Source organism: Rhizophagus irregularis, chromosome 5 (genome assembly GCF_026210795.1).
Source record: "Rhizophagus irregularis chromosome 5, complete sequence".
NCBI lineage: Eukaryota > Fungi > Glomeromycota > Glomeromycetes > Glomerales > Glomeraceae > Rhizophagus > Rhizophagus irregularis.
The window spans coordinates 4,782,720-4,786,032 of NC_089433.1; the positions used below are offsets into that span (position 1 = coordinate 4,782,720).

At 26.8% G+C, this 3,313-nt stretch overlaps 2 protein-coding genes across 2 annotated transcripts; both read right to left on the reverse strand.

Annotated features, from left to right (window-relative positions):
- Positions 1–372: 372 nt before the first annotated feature.
- On the reverse strand, positions 373–2,113 carry OCT59_025559 (uncharacterized protein; the record flags this gene model as incomplete). The annotated part of the gene is made up of 5 exons (XM_066139326.1): positions 373–449; positions 518–556; positions 631–705; positions 803–1,625; positions 1,697–2,113. 5 exons carry the CDS (start codon positions 2,111–2,113, stop codon positions 373–375), a joined length of 1,431 nt encoding a protein of 476 aa, XP_065992172.1.
- An 846-nt stretch (positions 2,114–2,959) lies between these two features.
- OCT59_025560 (uncharacterized protein) lies at positions 2,960–3,313 on the reverse strand (the record flags this gene model as incomplete). The annotated part of the gene is made up of 1 exon (XM_025325914.1): positions 2,960–3,313. One exon carries the CDS (start codon positions 3,311–3,313, stop codon positions 2,960–2,962), a length of 354 nt encoding a protein of 117 aa, XP_025178869.1.

The following is a 3,313-nucleotide window of genomic DNA, read 5'->3' on the forward strand; positions in this document are numbered from 1 at the left end:
TATATCCCTATAAAAAAAGAATGTCCGGAAATTGTAGCTGAAAACGTCCGGAAAATGTTTATTTGTCTGGAATATGTCCGGAATATTGCAATATTCCGGACGTTGGAAAATTTCCATTTTCCGGAAAATGTCCAGAAAATGTCTAGGAGGGTTCAGACTCAGCGTCCAGAAAGTGTCCGGAATATTGCAATTTTCTGGACGTTTTCCGGACACACGGACATTTTCCGGATGTTTTTAGCTACAATTTCCGGACATTTTTTTTTTACAGGGATATCAAAAGTGATTTCTTTGGTAGTATAATCTTTATAATATTAATAAAAATCAATTAATTTACAATTTTAAATTGCATTATTATTATAAATGTAATTAGTGTTACTTACTATTGTTGTTAGGTTTTCTAGAATTAATATCATTATCAATGTCAAACTCAAGTTCCTTTGTTAAATAATCTGAATAAGGTAAATTTTGATTAAATCATCATACAAAAATAAAATAAGAAAACTTAACATCACTTTACCATTATTTTTGTTTATCTTGACTCTTTTAACGTTCTCATCTAATATAATAATTTTATTTTAAAAAAATAGAAATTAGTTATAAAACATTTAAAATAAAATTATTGTTTTATACCTTTATTATCATTATCATCTTCGATATTTCCACCAACAAACTTTCTTTTATTATTTTGATCATGAAAATGTGATCCTAGTAAATTATTAAAAAAAAAAGATATTAAAATTATTACGATATTTACCATTTTAAGAAAAAATGAGTAAGTAATAATATCAACAAAGAATAATACTTGGAATTTTTAAACTTCTGGTGGATTCTACAGATTTTATCATTGTACTCAAAGATCTACTTTTATATATAGCACCTGGATTATATGTTGCTATAGGTCCAATATCTGGTGACCTAATGATTTTAGTGCGATTGAAATTACGTCTATCAAACTCATTTTTTCTAATAACCCAAATTTTATCCAATAATTCAGTAACCGTTGGTCTTTTATTTGGATCAGAATGCCAACATTCTTTCATTAATTCAATATAGCCTTCAGGTGCATTTGTAACAATTGGGGGACGATGTCCATCACATATTTCAATAATAAGTTCTGTATCATGATCTCGACCCCAAAATGGTCTTCTACCTGTCATTAATTCCCACATGATCATACTGAAACTATATATATCTGAAGCTTTAGTATATTTTTGTCCTCGAAAAATCTCAGGGGCAATGTAAGGAATAATTCCATAAATCTCACTATCGTCATTATCTGATGATTCAATTGCGGATTTACTTAACCCTAAATCGCCTGTTATTGCAGTATAGGTAAAAAAATCATTAATAAATATATTCCCGCTATGATAATCTTTGTGAATAATGTTTACTTCATGTATTTGTTTAAGTCCAGATAAAATTTCCTTCACAATTAATAGCTTAACTTCCCACTCAATACAAAAAAAATTGTCTGTTATCAAATGTGTTAAATTTCCTCCTTCATAATATTTTGTAATAATCATAAAATTTTGGGTATAAGGATCTTGGGTAATCCCATAGTACATGCAGATATTATTAGAATAGTAAAGAATGCAATTTGAAATATAATTGTAATATGTCTTGAGCTAAAATAAATAATTGAAATAAATTATTTTATAGTAGAATTTATGAATTGCTTAAATTTATTGTACGGTACCTCATTTAAATGTATAGAATTTATGTTCTTAGAATTATTTAATTCCTTTAGAGCAACTGTTGTTTTACCACATCTATTATATTCTTGCTTGTAATCGTTCCAATGTGTTATAGGACCATCGACCCAAGTGGCTTTATAAACTTTGCTAAATCCTCCTTCAGCAATAAACTTTACATCTTTGAATCTACTATAAGGAACAAATTCCATTCTCCACCCATTTTTATAATGATTAGCTAACGTGTATCTTATAAAAGTATCAATAACGTTATTATCACTTAACGAAATTGACGAAACCATTTTTTCATTACGACATTGATTGCAAATCTGATAAAATCTGACAATTTTGCGATCACACTGTCTACATTTCTTAAAAAATGTTGGATTTTGTGTCGTTTGTTTTGGATTATTTAGAGACATATTAATTATTTTGTTTCATAAATTTCGTACCGAATAAAAAATTAATTATACATCAAAGAATTATTTATTTACATAATAATAAGCATTATAGAATTCTCTATCCGAAATCTAAGAAAATTAAGAAAATTCTAATTAAAAGAAGTTTATCCTTTTAAGGAAAAAATCGACTTGATACATTAAAAAAAAAATCAATTAGCTATTTAGAGAATATTTCTGGAAAACATTAAATAATCCTCTGAAATTACACAAACCGAAAGTTTTTATAGAAAGTAAGTCCATACTTAAATGATTAGCTTAATACATTAAGTTTTAATTTTATAACTCCGAAGCCACCAAAGAATATTCTAATGCAATTCAAATTTAGGTTAATGCAAGTATTGTGTAATTATTTGAGATATATATATACATACTGTATATATATTACCATAAGACTTGTTGCGGATGGTTCAATCTGGTTCATGGTGGTGACCACATTCTAATATTTTAATTTTTAAATAAGTTTGTGTATCACGTAGGCCGACATCGAATTACACTAACGGCCTATCAAACCGACTGCAGAATTATCCGTTATTAATATACAATTTACTAGACAAAAAATGTAAGATTGTCTAGTTTGTATCTATTAATACAATAGAGAGATTCAAAGATAAAAAATAATATTTTATTAAAGTCAACAAAGTTACAACAGTAATAAATGTAAAAAAAAATTCGACAATTTACAATTTAAAACTAAATTTTACTATGTCATAATAAAACAAGAGCCATTAAGTTTTCAATAAAAAATAACAAATACGACTATTGTTGTTAATATTATTTTGATGATTAAAACTACTGAATTTTAATATTCTAATTGTTTAAAGAAATAGAGTTGTTTAAAGAGATAGGAGTAATTGTAATTTGAATTCGATTTTGCGAAGCGTCAATAGTAATGTTAAAAGTATTTAAGAGAGAAGAAATATTTCTAATGGACTCCTGTAGATGCGGATTTTGGCTAACATACTGAGGAGGGGGTTGCACGTTAGATTGTTGACAATTAGTAGTATAATTATTATTTATATTATTTACATAAGGTGTTTGAAAATTGTTATCGTTATAAGATGCATTTGACTGCAAATGATTATTACCAGATGATTGTGGATTGTTATATCCAGTAAAATTAACAAAATTAGATCCATTTTGCGAAGAAAGATTTTGATCCAT